The following is a 14,558-nucleotide window of genomic DNA, read 5'->3' as shown; positions in this document are numbered from 1 at the left end:
AGAGCCCAGTGGACTGACTTTACCATTATAATGTGTGTGATTGTGTACTTATCTATTTGGGGATTACCGTCAAAATCGAATGTCCACACGCAGCCTTTAGTGAGAAAGGGATTTATGTAAACACAGACTGCTCCACCATTTTTGACTGTTGTTATTGATATTTCAGTGCTTTGTAATGGGAATAAGCAGTGAAGCAGAAGTCTGTAGCATCTGCATTTAAGGGAACGTGCTAAGCATAATGGGTAATTTCGTTGCCTGTGAAAAAGGTGGATATATAGAGTCAAATTTAAGCACTTCCAAAACCTGCGATTAATCGTGATTAACTGTGAAAAATCATGCGATTAATCGCAATTAAATATTTGAATCGACTGACAGCACTAATAAAAATATGTCATCTGATTGAAGTCTTCAGGTCTGTCCAAAATGCATGCTTTTATAACTCAGGCAACCTCATGGACTTGCAGACTACCCCCCCCCACCATCGGTCTGCACTTGCTTACATCACCAAAGTCTGTACTCGGAGGACAGCAAGGGCATAGGGTGCCATTCAGGTCAGGGCCTACAACTGTCATATTTCTCCCCCTAGTGGCAGTCATGATACATTTTCAATTTGCTCGCAAAGGATTGTATCAGTTGTCACAATGTCAGAGCACCCAGTCCCTTGAGGAAAACAAAAGCTTTGAAGAAAGTTAGTAAGGTTGCTGGTTTTGTGATTTTGGTTTGATTTTGTGGTTTGCAACCAACCTTCAGAATGACATTATACTGTGTGTGATTTTTTGGAGCAGATGGATGAATTCAATTAACGTCATCACCAGACTAAAAAATTATTATCGAGCTATATATATATATATATATATATATATACTGTATGTATATAATGTGTTAGAAATGTTCTTAGTCTCCCTTTACTGTGGTGGTGAGTCCCAGAAACAGAGGCTTCAAGAGTCCAAATAGATAGAAATCCCAGATGCAGTTTATTGTGCTACCAAAATCCCAATCATAACCAGAAAAGAACAAGATTTGTTACAGAATGTTGAACTGTTAATTATAAACAAGCTCGAAATACACCGGGGACTATTATTTTGAAATGTCTGCGCTTCCAGGTGTTCCCAGTTGTGAACTCACTGATAGTTGCTTCGCTGTATGATTCCCTGAGAAAGTGACTCTGATTCAAACTGTTAACCTGAGCTGGGTTCAGACCCGTTCCATGAATCTTTTTGGGTGATTTTATAAAAAGTCCCAATTCAAAAGAGTCATTTATTCAAGAATCGGACATCATGGCTCGCGCTGTGTATGTTGCTGTGTGCAGCGAGCTCATCTCAACAGAAAGGGTGAAAAGTGGCACAAAACACACTGGTGTGTGCTCAAATGATGTAATTCTGTAACCCAAAAGATGATATCTGATGGAACTGCATATAAACTAATACAAAGCGTTCCCGATTGTCGCCAATAGCGACTAGATTTTAAGTTATTGTCACAATTATTCATTTTTTGTCGCATTTGTGAACACTTTAAATTATAATTTCTGACTACATTCACAACTGTCAAATCTGGTATAGTTGCAGGTGCTTAGAATAAAGTTTAGGACAAAATGTTTTTATATTTCTCACTTTACGTTCACTGATTTGAATGAATACATCACATCCACAAGTTGAAATAATTCAATGCATCCAAAACTCAAACTAGATCTGAAAATTCCACATTCGCAGATGGACGGAACTCCACGCAGCTGTCCAGCCGTCGTTTGTCGGATGCAGTGAAAAGGTGGCTTTACTTCTTTGAGTTGCATAAAACCAACCAATCAGATTAGAGCTTGCCAGAACTAGAAAGTGCTTCCAATTTTGTGTGCAATATGCATCAGATGCTCAGTGAATGGACTGTGGGCAGTTCATGGGCATACTGTGTGAGGCTGAGACTAACTTCCTGTCAACTACAGGAAGTCATCTAAACTCCACATGTTAGTTTTTAGCATCATTACTTCCACTTTCCTCCTATTTTCATATGATCTGGCCAATCATATACCCAGGACAGGTTACACTACATATCTGTGTCAGATTGTGTGAGCTGTTTTCATTATTCATGGCGAGGAGGGAGGCGTTAAATTCAGATCTTAGGGGAAACAGAAAGGTGTTTCTTTTTCCGGAGACTTTGCTATTTAGACACTCAAAGAGGTTAAGGAAGTCCCAGCTTCATGTTGTTGTAGGGGTAAACAATGACCGCTGATGTCATGAATGATCTTGCTCAGTGGTTTTTATTATAGGCTTTTCCTGTAAATTAAGCCCATTGTCTTTACACATGGAGGAATTCAAGTATATGTCACAATATGGAAACAACTGGATTCCAATAAAGCATTGAACATTCATTTTCTTTTGTTTGCACCGCTTGCGATTAGTTGATCTATTTTTTTAACAGTTGATCAGGGTTTTCAACCTTTACAGACTCTCAGCCAACCCAACTTTAATAAACATTACCTTCTCTAATGCTTCACAGATTTATTACTGTACAGTACCATATTTAGAAATTACTTAAAACAACTTTTGTCAACGTTCACACAGTAGCAGAATATGTTTTTCAGTGCTGTATCAGAATGCTAAATACAGTTATATTCACCCACTTCCCTTCAAGTGAAGTTAAAGAGGATGTGTTGTGAGATGAGACAGGAAGTGTGTTTACCATCTGCCACCTTCAGCTGCACTTCCTCCTGATGTTCAGCATCACCACTGCGCTGGATGATTTCTAGCTCTTTATAGTAGTCCACCATTGCATGCTCATCCAGAGAGTCCTGAGAGCTGCAGCGCTGGTACGGGACCCTCCCTGAGCTCGAACCCTGAACCGCTGCAGGTGCTCTGCATTTCTGGACATTATACTGACCGGTTTTACGGCTGTGTGAACAGAAACAGAGAGAGGACAGATGTGAAACATATCACATTATCAGACAGAAATACTACAGAGCACAACAGTCAGGTTCCGGAAGTAAAAATCCTATTTATTTATTGTTTTTAACAATAATATATAAACCTTTCAAGACAGACCTACCATGATCTCCGTATAGAGCCCTTTTAGAGGACATGGAGATAATTTATTCTCTCAAATAGTTTGTGTTTTGCATTTCGTCACAATAAATTAACCATTTTTTACAATAGCTATAGTTGAACTATGCTATTTGCAGTAAAATCTTAGTAACCACAAAAATTTACCATGGTTTTACTACAGAAGCCATATTTTAACCATGATATTCTTAGTAAAACTATAGTAATAATACAGGAAAGCCAAAACTATGGTAATAAAAACCATAATTATTTTGGCAAAACAAATCTGGTTAGGCTAGTTTTACTATAGTAACACCATTGTTAATATGTGGTCCATTTTTGGGGGCAGAATGATAATGGTTTTAATTACCATAGTTTTGGTTTTCCTGTATTATTACTGTGGTTTTATCACAAATATTAGGGCTGGGTATTGATAAAGAATTCCTCATTCGATTCAGATTCACAAGCTCTCGATTTGATTCGATATAGATTCATATGGGTATATTTCAGTTAATATCCATTTTGCTTACATATGAATTAAATTCTCTCTCAGCTAATGCTCTTATTTATACAGGGGACCTTCTAGCCTTCTAGTATATCTTTCTAGGTACAATTTGAAAATATTAATTTTACAAATTATATTTTATCATTAGTTTTTCATCATATTGGTCACATTTTAGCTTTTGAAAAATGTTCATCAATAAATGCCTTGAAATGGCTTATTTTATGTTGCATATAATTTTGTTTATTGTTTGCTTGGATCATTTGTACAATTTACTAGTGGTCGACCGATTTATCGCAGAGGCCGATAAATCGGCCGATATTCTGAATTCAGCCGATGACTTTTCCAGTTTCTCAATGGTGCTGAAAATCACCTGCTTGCATGTGAATCGACTGAGATATGTAAATGACCAATCATGTTAGTTTTATTGTTACATGCCATCGTGTTACTACAATAATAGACCGGTGTGCAACACAGTCTCATTTAAACAGTCCGCATATCAGAGCCACGGCAGACACGATGGAGCTCATAATGTTAAAGTGCTCACCTGTTTCATTCTCCCTCTCTCTCCTCAACAGTTCCCTGTAACTTTTATCATTAGACTGTCTTGTCTCATGATAAAAAAGCAAATAACAATAAAACTAATATCATATACCGTATGCAAATATGCGGATGTCTCGTTTACACGGATGTAATTCACAAACCTCACGAAAATCCAGCCTTTTCTTACCATCGAGAGCTCATCTAATATCTTCCTCTAAAGTGCGTATTCTATCTGCCAGAATCAAAAACTTCAGGATCAGGATCAAAAGTTCCTCTGATTCATAAATCATGACGGTCTGACCTGTGACAATCCAAGCAGGCGATCCAGGCCATTTAAACTGTCAGGAGTTTACTGCTCGCGCTGGATTCGCACAAGCGCGTGAGTGCAACTTCAAAGTAAAAGCGTCTTATTCACTATGCACTGTATGTACAATTGGTTTGATTTGGTATTTTTTTTAGAAAATGCGATTGTTAATGCACACATGCCATCCATGGTTGCTGGACTACTGTGTGTACTGTTATTTCCTTCTTCCTAATATATTAACAATTTCTGTGCAAATGTGCAAATAAATTACTAAAATTTGATGACTAAACAGAATTCAGAAGAAACTGCTATCTACCATTTAAAATACAACATTATTTAATATTTTTATATTCTATATTATTATAAGTTAAAGTTTAGTGTGAAATTGAGTAAATATAGAGCTGAATAAGAGTTCATTCATTAATTAGCAATTTTATGTTTATGTTATTTACTGAAATTGTGTGATATATCTGCATTGTATCGGCCTACCCAGCCACCCTGCTCTCTCTTGATATCTGCGTTGGCCATTAAAAAACTCATATCGGTCGATCACTACTATTTTCAAGTATTTACACTGATATGTAGAACACGTACTAAATCGGTACTGTTTCTTTAAGACTACCAGCATCAGCCAGTGAGCGCATATAACAAGAGAAGCATGCATGGTTTCTTTAGCGCATCCATATGTGATTAGAATTAAATGTTTCTTTTGTTGTTTATGATCAACAACTGACTGTAAAGAACAGAAAGGATATTAAAAGAGACATTATTCATTGACAAATGGATTGTGTGGATCTCGTCTTTGGACACACATTACACGGAAAGAGTTAAACCAAACTTTTACTCTCAACACACAGTGAAAGTATCTCGCTGCTGATCTTCTTCACCACTATACTACTCAATCACTGGAGAGTAAAATCTCAACATTTACCAGCCAGTGGCCAATCACAGACAGTTTCAGTTGCATAGTGCAAAATTTGGTTACACACGTGAGTGATTTCTTCTAACTGTAGTGGAGGGTTGCGCATAGAGTAAAAGATTGATCTTAGGATTTGCTGTAAGAATCGATATTGAAATCCTTCAAACGAAGATTGTGATGCATCTGAAAAATCTATATTTTTACCCAGTCCTAATGAATAGTATGGTTAAAGTACGGTTGCTGTAGTAAAAACACAGGGCTCCAGACCAAAAAAAATGACTTAGGAGCCATTGGCTCCTTAACTGAAATATTAAGGAGCCAAATGGCTGCTTTTAGTTGCCAAATCATGTAATTGCTCGATTTAGACTGTTGTTCAGAAACAAGATAGAAAGCAGAAGGAAGATAATATAATCCATTAATCGGAGGTTTAATAAAAAGTATATATAGTTGAGAAGATACGTACGTTTTCACACCCCTTTCAGAATTTATACAAGAGATAAAAAAGTTTTTTTATTTAGTACTGCCCTTCAGAATCTACATAAGTAGATAATTACATGAAGTATAGTATGCATATAGTAGTGTGTTGCCTTCTTGAGCATCAATAAATGTTTGCACCTTGTGTAATAGTTGTGTACAAGTCCCTCAATTGTCCTAAGAGTCAAAAGCTGGATTTCATATCAGCCCTCTACATTGCGAGTAAATCACTCGCATATGCGAGTAAATTTTGCACTATGCGACCAAAAAACGTCTGTTATTAGCCACTGGCAAGTAAATATTAACATTTCACTCGCCAGTGATAGAGTTGTGTAGTGTCAAAGCACTGAGGCCCTTTTACTGAATAAAAAGCAGTTGATTAAGAAGCTGGATTCAGCCTCGTCTTTCCCTGCATGTTGTCTCATGAGCGCGCAGGAAAAAGCACTTGGGTCTCATTCAGCTGAACTCCGAGCATCTCAGGGAACCGCACCGTGGACGTCACAAGAGCAGCTCTCTTAAGAGCGTGTGAAGATGAACCACTTCTAAAGCACTCTGATGTGCATGCTGTCTACAGAGGCTTGCGCCAATCTCCCACGAAAATATAAACAAGGTATAAACGTACTAATTTTGTGAACGCTGTAGGGCTTTACTGGTTGTTTAGATCAGTGTTACTATCAGAAATAATTAATAATTATTTCTTTAGTTATTAATTAATATTTAAATTAATTAATTGAATCTAACTCATTAAAACCTCATATGGGGCTCCAGTAAATGTAGTGTGCTACGTTTAGGAGCAAGTTTGGTTATTAGCAATAATTAATAATTATCAAAGATAATTATTAATTATTAAAATCAATAGAACATTGATGAGAATCAATGTTAGCTTTTTTTAATCCTTTAAATCAACAGTTATCAAAGATAATCGTTAATGGTTAACATCGATGAAACATTAATTAAAATTAACACTAGCTTATTGATCATTCAAATTCAACAATCATCAAAGATAATTATCAATTATCAAAAATCAATAGAATATTAATAAGGATTAACATTGACGGGGCACCACCCTGGAATCAGGGACTAATAACCAGATAGTATAACAGTCTCAATATTAGATTGTTTTCTTAGGAAAATCGACATCCGAAGAATATCGATTTTTGGGAAAAAAACAATGAATGAAGGTTTGAATCCGAGCACTGACATCCCGTCAGCATGACACAGGTGTATGCAAAACAAACCAAAACACTTCTCTTTGTAATATAAACAAAGTTTATTTATGCAGTAATATCAATTAATAATTAATACAATGCAGTCAATAAACTTCCGACTTACAACTACAAACTAAACAGTGATATGATTAGATATGGAAATCAAAATAATCCTATAACACATAAGGTGTGTGTGTGACAGTGTGTGTGTGTGTAAGGAGGGACGTGCACAAAATGGCGGACGTGACTCTCGTGGAGAGTATGTCACGTGAGACTTCCGGCCAGGGAATATGACCGCAAATGTGGGTGGAGAGAAACCAGTCAATGGCGTCTACCAGTTACTGCATGTATTCGCTTGTACGATAGCTTAGGGACAAAGCTGGGCTTTAGCATTAAGCTATCTAAGAGCCAAAAATGTGTGCCAGAATGTTTGTGAGGGGTCGCGTGCGTGCGTGTGTGTGTGTGTGTGTGTGTGTGTGTGTGTGGTTAGTACGAGAGAGAGAGAATTAAGTGACGGCCCTAAAGCCGATTTCGCGATCGTGGGAGAGAAAGCAGCTGTTAGTTTACCACTCAGAGACGCAGTGGACGGCTCGTAAAAGTCCCACATTCTTTGATTCTTTAATGATAACTCAGTTTGCTGGTTTCACCCGCGATGGCGAAAATGCACAACAGTCCAATTTGGTTGGACCACAATACAGCAAAACAAATTCGTGATAATTAATACCCTGAGTAATAATAATCGGACATGGCGGTCCGTAAACTGTACAAGCAAAAACCTTGAAACAATAGAATAACACACTATAATATTCTATCTCTGCCCAGACGTATACCTCTTACTTGACTCGCATGAGGACACAGGTAGAATGTGTTTTCCTTCGTCCTTTAACTCCGACCCGGTTCCTTGAGGCTCGGGTGATGACGGGAGGCCGTTTCCTCGCTCTGTCGGTGGGCGGTACGGCTGTTGATTCTCGGCGGGCTGGCGGAGAACTCAGAAATGTCAACTTGATTGAAGATGGAAGAGAAAACTTTAATCTCTTCACTTCTGCAGGCAAACGGATGAAAATGTGGATTGCTCAGCGGTCTCCTTCGGATCCGTTAGAGTGTTCGGTTGAACACAGAGTAATCTCAACTCATCCAGCAAGATGGAGATTGTATGGCCACAGTTTCAAGTCAGACGTTACTTCCTTGTGCCACGAGGTTGCACATGAGAGCAGCGATGAGCTGCGTCTACACACTGCAAACAAAGTTGCTGGAAGCAAATCCCGGAAGCATTTCAGAGGTATTTCAACTCCTGATGATGTCATGGTTTGAGGTGCATTCTGTTGTGTGCCTCATCCAATAGGAGTTGAGAGTACGATCCTTTAGTGGGCTTCATGGGATATGTAGTCTGTTTTGGACTCCCTTTGTTTGATTTTGGTGCGATTTTAATCAGTATAATTTACGACTTGGAATGTGGGGGCTTGAGTTAGGTTTTTACGACTGTGTTAGGCCTGCCTTTGTCTTCTATCTGAATACATGAGGCCCAACATTCCTCCCTTTGGTCTGAAGAGTTGGTTGTTGTCCAGCATCTTTAGAGCAACTGAAGGGCCGAACAGTTCTTGTCGGTTCACAGTAACCTGTGGGTTACGCCATCCATGTATTCCTGATAGGAAAGAAAAACGGTTGCACAGTCCATACAGTTCATTAGAGTTCACAGAGGCTTTATCGCCTGGACAGAGATTGAGGCACATGGGAATTGACGAGTGGAAATTGCATGCCACTCCCACGGACATACGGGTATAAAAGGAGCTGGTATGCAACCACTCATTCAGATTTTCTCTTCGGAGCAGAGCAGTTGCATTCGGTGTACTGAATTAAATTTCTCTCTACCGTTCACCTCAAACTGCTGGATTTACGGCGCATTTCAGTGGCTTCTCCCCCTCTGCACCCGTGGAGTGCAGAGAACGCCTCTGGGCGCTTCAGCAGAACAAAAGAAAAGAGTATATTCTAAAAGAGTATATTTTCAACTCTAAAAGAGCAGCACACATAGAACATCTTTTTAAAGATGCCTTGTCCCCTTGCGTCTTCACGAAGGTCGCAGAGGCAGCCCTTGCCCCGCTTAGGGAAGTGGGCGTCCGCATCCTCAATTATTTAGATGACTGGCTAATCCTAGCTCACTCTCAGAATGTGTTGTGTGTGCACAGGGACCTGGTGCTCATGCACCTCAACCGACTGCGGCTTCGGGTCAACTGGGAAAAGAGCAAGCTCTCCTCGGCCCAGAGCATCTCTTTTCTCCGCTTGGAGTTGGACTCAGTCTCGATGACGGCGTGCCTCACGAACGAGTGTGCACAGTCTGTGCTGAACTGTCTGAAGGTGTTCAGACGGAGGACAGCAGTTCCACTGAAACTTTTTCAGAGGCTCCTGGGGCATATGGCATCCTCAACAGTGGCCACACCGCTCGGGTTGATGCATATGAGACCGCTTCAGCACTGGCTTCAGACTCGAGTCCCGAGATGGGCATGGCACCGCGGGACACATCGCGTGGTCGTCACGCCGATCTGTCGCCGCCTCTTCAGCCCTTGGACCGACCTTGCATTTCTACAGGCAGGGGTTCCCCTAGAGTAGGTCTCCAGGCGCGTCATGGTTATGACGGACGCCTCCGAGATGGGCTGGGGCGCCGTATGCAACAGGCACACAGCCGCCGGCTCCTGAACTGGCCTGCGGCTGCTTTTGCACATCAACTGCCTCGAGTTGTTGGCAGTACTGCTCGCTCTGCGAAGGTTCTGGCCGTTGATCCAGGGCAAGCATGTGTTAGTCTGGACAGACTATACGGCGACGGTAGCGTACATCAACTGTCAAGGTGGTCTACGCTCCCGTTGCATGTCACAACTCACCCGCCACCTCCTCCTCTGGAGCCAGCAGCACCTCAAGTCACTGCGAGCCACTCACATTCCGGGCGACCTCAACACCGCGGCGGACGCGCTGTCATGACAGGTTACGCTCAGGGGAGAGTGGAGACTCCACCCCCAGGTGGTCCAGCTGATTTGGAGTCGATTCGGTCAGGCACAGGTAGACCTGTTTGCTTCCCAGAATCCTCCCACTGCCCACTTTGGTACGCCCTGACCGAGGCACCCCTCGGTATAGATGCGCTGGCACACAGCTGGCTCCCGGGATGACGCAAATATGTGTTTCCCCCAGTGAGCCTACTTGCACAGACAAGTGCAAGGTCAGGGAGGATGAGGAGCAGGTCGTCCTAGTAGCACCCTACTGGCCCACCCAGACGTGGTTCTCGGACCTCACACGCCTCGCGACAGCCCCCCTGGCAAATTCCCCTGAGGAAGTACCTTCTTTCTCAGGGACGGGGTACCATCTGGCACCCGTGACCAGACCTCTGGAATCTCCACATCTGGCCCTTGGATGGGACGTGGAAGATCTAAGTGGCCTACCACCCGCGGTAGTAGACATGATCGCTCAGACTAGGGCTCCCGCTACGAGGCGCCTGTATGCCTTGAAGTGGCGTCTGTACGCTAAGTGGTGTTCTTCCCGATGCGAAGACCCCCAGAGATGCGCAGTCGAATCGGTGCTTTCCTTCCTGCAGGAGAGGCTGGAGGGGCGGCTGTCCCCTCCACCTTGAAGGTATATGTAGCCACCATTTCGGCACATCATGATGCAGTGGATGGTAAGTATTTGGGGAAGCACGACTTGATCATCAGGTTCCTGAGAGGCGCTAGGAGGTTGAATCCCCCCAGACCGCGCCTGATCCCCTCATGGGACCTCTCTGTAGTCCTTCGGGGACTACGGGGAGCTCCCTTTGAGCCCCTGGAGTCAGTTGAGCTTAAGGCACTCTCTTTGAAGACTGCCCTCCTGACTGTGCTCACTTCCATCAAGAGGTAGGGGACCTGCAGGCGTTCCCTGTCAGCGAATTGTGCCTGGAGTTCAGTCCGGGTTACTCTCACGTGATCCTGAGACCCCGACCGGGCTATGTGCCCAAGGTTCCCACGACCCCTTTTAAGGATCAGTTGGTAAAACTGCAAGCAGATGCCCCTCCCTGATGGAGGGAATGAGATGTTGTGTCCCTCTTTCCACAACACTGAACTACCCGCTGAAATGGCCGGGACCTTTTCTCGGCTCCTCAGCACAAAACCTGAATGAGTGGTTGCATACCAGCTCCTTTTATACCCGTATGTCCGGAGGAGTGGCATGCAAATTCCACTTGCCAATTCCCATTGGCCTTTTTTCAAAAAGCAGTGGTGTTTGGGGCTCCCAAGAGTGACCCCTAGTGTCACTACATCGACACAACGTCTCATTCCCTCCATCAGGGAACGGAGGTTACGAAAGTAACCAGGACGTTATTTAGACATATTTTTATAATTAAAATATTATTTTTATTATTTTAAATTTTATACTTTTATATTTGTCATTCACAAGTTTTTGAAGCCTGAAAAGGAAATCATATACCCTTATTTAATTATATGACCCAAGCTAAATTTGTATAAAAGACTTTGTTGTGTGCATGAAGTTCACATAGTGAGTTTGTATGATAATTAATCGTCATATTCGTGAAACACCTAAAACAGACAATTAATCATCATAGCCCTAAAACAGGCAATTAATCGTCATAATTGCAATTATTTGTTTGACAATTAATTGTCAGTCAAATTTCACAATCGTGACCCCTAATTTTCATTATTAGGTTCCTACCTTGTGAATTGTTTTGTTAAAAATGTGTACGAAATTTCAAACAGTGACAACAGCTTGTATCATTATTAAAAATGTGATTTCATGACATATAAATTGATAGAATGTGAAATGTGAAATTTGTACATTTTTAAAAAGCTAAAATTTGATTAAAATCATAAAGCAAAATCTAAAAAAAATTACAATATACTATATTGCATGAATATATATGAAGAAGCCCCCTCTCTCAGTTTGTATATATATATATATATATACACACACATACCTGTAAGTGGTGCGGGACTTTTAATTATAAAGACACCCGAAATACACATGGGACTCTTATTTTGAAATGTCTGCGCTCCCAGTTGTGAGCTCACTGATAGATGATTCGCTGAGAAAGTGAATCTGAATCTGATTCAAACTGCTAACCTGACCTCCTGAGTTCAATCCCTCAGTTCTTTTCGGGTGATTCATGAAAAAGACCCGGTTCAAAAGAGTCATTTGTTCATGACTCTCTCGTGCTGGGTTTGTTGTGTGTGGTGCAGCAAGCTCGTCTTCACAACAGAAAGGGTGAAAAGCGGCTCGAGACACACTTGCATGGTCTAAAGATGTATTCAATAACTCACAAGATGAAATCTGATGAAACCGCATATGAACGTACACAACACGACTGTCGCCAATGGCGACTAAATTTTAAATAATTGTCGCAATCAATTATTTTTGGTCGCATTTGCGACCATTTTAGTCGCAGTCTGGAGCCCTGAAAACCATAGTTAATATACTGCAAAGGTAACGCAAAACATATTGCAAGGGAATGCAAATTATTGTGAGCAAATGCCAAACTTTTTGCGAGGGGAACGTAAAACAATTTCAGAAAATAAATTCCTTCTTTGTCTTTTAAGTGGCTTCATAGCTCTCAGATTGTTCAGAAGTGTGATTTCAACTTTGTTTTCTTAATTAAACGTGTTTAATTGCTGAATTCATGTTGAAGAACTACACTACCCATAATCCTGAAGTGAGATCCACCAATCAGAAAGTCAGTGTTACCATGAAAATGGGAACCATGCCAAAAGAGCTCAGCAGTGACCGCCCAATCCCATGAAGCTTGTAAACAAATCAAAGTTTATGTTGTTGTGATTAATCTCGGAGCTAATTGTTTTGGTTCAAGGATTACAACTCTTTACTGATGATTTTTTGAAAACCCTATGAAGAAAATAAATGGGAACAATACTGCTGGTAAAGTGTACTTGCTTTATTCAAGCGGTTCAGCAATAATGTTCCAAACCATCATTCAACAGAGCTTTCTGTTCAGTCAGCTATCAAATACCACTGGTGCAGTTCAGGCAGAAAAACACAATGCCGCATCAACTAGGTTGACATCTTATATAGACACACAGGTCATTGCAGGCCACTAAAATTAGCACTTTTCTATGTGCTGCTGGTCATGGGGTCACCCAGATCATTCAGAACAACAGTGATGAACCATCAGCATTTGACAGAATCTAATTCTAATGATGGACATTTTCACGAGTCTTTCTGAAGGGCCTTTGTGATTGTAATGATCATTTCCACTGACCATATAAATAAAGAATTTGTAGTCTTGTTTAATTTTCTTCATTTTCAATCTACATAGTTTAATGCTGTGGTCATCAAAGCCTAGCTTGACGAGATGGTCAGGTATTATCAGATATAATCTTTTAAGGTACACTTACAAAAACACCCTGTCTAATTGTAATTGTCAGCGAGAGAGGGTGGAAAATGGTCATGAAAAACTAAATGATGGCCGTTTTTGGTGCATGAAACCTTGATTAACTTTATAAGTGGACTTCAGGGGGAAAATTAAATGTAACAAAAGTGCATAATATTGAGCCTTTTCTTTGAACTTGATGCACGACACAGCTGGTGAAGGGATAAAGTCAGGAAGTCTGAAAAATGAGTCTCTTTTGTATAAGAATAAAGATGCTATTGTGAGTCTGTGCATGCAGGAGGGGCCGACTGTTTGTCTGGGGCAGGAGATCCAGAGCTCTCAGAGGGTTTAGACGGACTTGTTTGTTTCCTCTTTACATGAACCAGTTCCAACAGGAGGTATAAATAAATGCTCAAACCTCAGCATACTGCACTGTTACTGGACATGAGAGCTACTTGAAGTTGTCAAGTTGAGTTTTGGCTCATACCAGGCTTGGATCCTTATATTTGTTAGGTTTTTGTAACTAAGCGTTTTCTAAACTTGCAACCGACAACAGGGCTTTTACCAATAAACTACCCCTCACAAAATATTGGTTTCATTCATAAAACAAGTTAATTTTGTTTTTTCTTTTGGAACATGAAAAGGGATGTCTGAAATAATTGGAATCAGTATAATCAAGACATTTCACATTTTTCCACATTTTGGAAAGCATTTTCTGAAGCATGTCCAAAAAAATTATTTTGAAAAATAATTAGCATTTATTTGAACTGTACATGTAAACATTTAGTGGGGGCTGGAGGCTCTAAAAAAAATTCATCATTACTCACCAAATTTGTAATAAAAAAATAAAGTTTATCTCATTACCGAAACACACCAACCAAATTTGCACATTGTTTTTTCATATTTTTTCAGAATGATCCAAATATTTTTTAATGTCTAATGGTTGATCTAAGGATAAATGATCAGATTTGGCATTTAATCATTTTTAAAAGTTTCTTGTGCATTAAATGTTCTTAAGGTATAGCAACATGTTTCAGTAATGATAGGTAAGAGCGAAAGACCTCTCAGGTAAAAGCAGAGGTGGTGGTGTATATTTTATGATCAACAAATCCTGGTGTGATCAGAGGAATGTACATTCTATCAAGTCTTTCTGCTCTCCTGATCTGGAATTTCTCATGCTTCTGTGTCAGCCATTCTGGCTACCGAGGGAATTCACAGTGGTCATTATCACTG

The 14,558-nt window shown here is 40.6% G+C and overlaps 1 protein-coding gene across 2 annotated transcripts in view; it reads right to left on the bottom strand.

Moving 5' to 3' along the window:
* arhgap18 (Rho GTPase activating protein 18) overlaps positions 1-14,558 on the bottom strand; it is a 77,162-nt gene that overhangs the window by 40,856 nt on the left and 21,748 nt on the right. For both annotated transcript variants that reach the window (XM_051644844.1, XM_051644845.1), the window contains exon 2: positions 2,674-2,882. In XM_051644844.1, the coding sequence (XP_051500804.1) occupies positions 2,674-2,882 (209 nt within the window). The remainder of the gene's footprint in view (positions 1-2,673; positions 2,883-14,558) is intronic.

Source organism: Myxocyprinus asiaticus, chromosome 19, assembly GCF_019703515.2.
Source record: "Myxocyprinus asiaticus isolate MX2 ecotype Aquarium Trade chromosome 19, UBuf_Myxa_2, whole genome shotgun sequence".
NCBI classification, from domain to species: Eukaryota; Metazoa; Chordata; class Actinopteri; order Cypriniformes; family Catostomidae; genus Myxocyprinus; species Myxocyprinus asiaticus.
The sequence above is the reverse complement of the archived record's forward strand: the minus strand, read 5'-3'. Positions and strand labels throughout refer to the sequence as shown.